Here is a 1,766-nt window from a genome sequence, read left to right on the forward strand (position 1 = left end):
GTTTAATTAGCCACCGCTAAATTAATTATCTCAAGAACATATATTTTCAAATTCATTAGATATATTCTCACATATAAAGAGACATAGGCACAAATTCTCTCTTCATCTCTGTAACTCTCTCTTTCAGACAATCCAAAAATCTCTTCCCCTACGGCCTCACTCATTCCCCAAGAGCTCTTTTTTTTTCACATCATTGATCGTGAGTTGTTTTATCGGCTGGTTATCACATTCATGCAAGGCCCAACTGAATCTATGCTGGTTATGGCCTTCTGGTTCGGACTTGAAGAGAAATGTATACCTAGTATTATCTATAAGATGTGTTCGATATTGGACCATGTAGTCAATCTTCTAGCTGATGAAGCCGCTGCCTGCATTAATTGCCTGGAATCCAACAATCCTCCTTCCCTAGTTGCCGATGGTGGCATGCCTCTCACTGATAAATTTTTTGGCACCGACATTTCTTTCATGTCAATTTACCAACAAAAATACACTGTCATTAATGAAATCAAGAACTTCCTCAGCTCCGTTTGCTCTCGAATCTTCCCTGACCTTCTCTACCTCGTGTTGGGAAATCACCGTTTTGTAAGTCTTAACCAGTCTTTCGTTATTCCCGATTTTTCTCATCCAACTTTTAGTGTAGTCCATGTGATGCCAAGAGCTTGCGATAATGGGTTGCCCAACAGAGGGATTTGACCCTGGCAACAACGTTATAAAAAATGACAGAACCTTGTTTTTGACTTTTTTTCGAGGATTTCCAGTGACGGCAATTGAAATCGCGGATATTTTTTTCAGGACTTTTGGTGCTAATTTTGTTGAAATTGTGATTATGCATGACAACATTCAACCCCATAAACAACATTTGTTTACGAAGCTTGTCCTTCACTCGGTTGAGCAAGTTTATATCATTTTGAGTGGTTGTCGAATTGCAAAGTTCAAGAATAATGGAAAGCATATTTGGGCTCGCAAGTACGAGAGTCAAGAGTAATTGAAAGATAGTCTATGTGTTCGTTGATATATACATGTACTCAACATTTAAAGATATAACATTAATAGTACTGCTGTATTGATCAGTGCATATCATGCTTGAATTTCACAGTTATCATATAATAAAACGGATATCATGTGAAATAAAAGTTAATAGTTTATTCAAATTGATTCTCCATGTTATTTTTCAATGTCTATTTGCTAAGAAAAATATTTATTTATCTTGATTTTTAAGTGTTTCAGTCATTTTCATTCTTTTTGGTTTGCAGATCTAGGTTTAGATATTTTAAATGGTTGAAAGCAGCTTGGCTTTACGCTGTACTTATCAACAATTTATAATGACTACCTTAGTGAATTTCATATTCATTCGTGTTAAAATATTTATTTTTAGAAGTTTTAGCACACATAATCCACAATGAAGTATAATATTTTTGAAAGCTATAATGATGGGTCGTCATTATTATGCAAAAAAATATATTTTTATAGATAGTACACATATCATTTCAAAATATTAGATTTGTACAATGATTGTCTTTTTATCGTTGCTCAAAATCATTAATATTCTACATTCTTATAAAGAAGCGACAAAAAGTGAAGAGCTAATCATTATATATGTAAAGCCAATCATTATGAAAAACCAATCATTGTACAAAATTACTAGTATTTTATATTTATATAAAGAAGCGGCAAAAGATAAAGAAACATTCATTGTATATGCAACACACACTTTAAATATTGAATGATAAACTTAAAAATTCTCGTGTGAATAAAAATCTAGTGAC

At 33.0% G+C, this 1,766-nt stretch overlaps 1 protein-coding gene across 1 annotated transcript; it reads left to right on the forward strand.

Moving 5' to 3' along the window:
* Positions 1 to 231: 231 nt before the first annotated feature.
* Positions 232 to 985, forward strand: LOC110825375 (uncharacterized). Its single transcript, XM_022055821.2, has 2 exons — positions 232 to 671; positions 793 to 985. Exons 1-2 carry the CDS (start codon positions 232 to 234, stop codon positions 983 to 985), a joined length of 633 nt encoding a protein of 210 aa, XP_021911513.2.
* The last annotated feature ends 781 nt before the right edge of the window (positions 986 to 1,766 follow it).

The sequence above is a fragment of the Carica papaya genome, chromosome 7, assembly GCF_054855325.1.
Source record: "Carica papaya isolate Zhongbai chromosome 7, ASM5485532v1, whole genome shotgun sequence".
NCBI lineage: Eukaryota > Viridiplantae > Streptophyta > Magnoliopsida > Brassicales > Caricaceae > Carica > Carica papaya.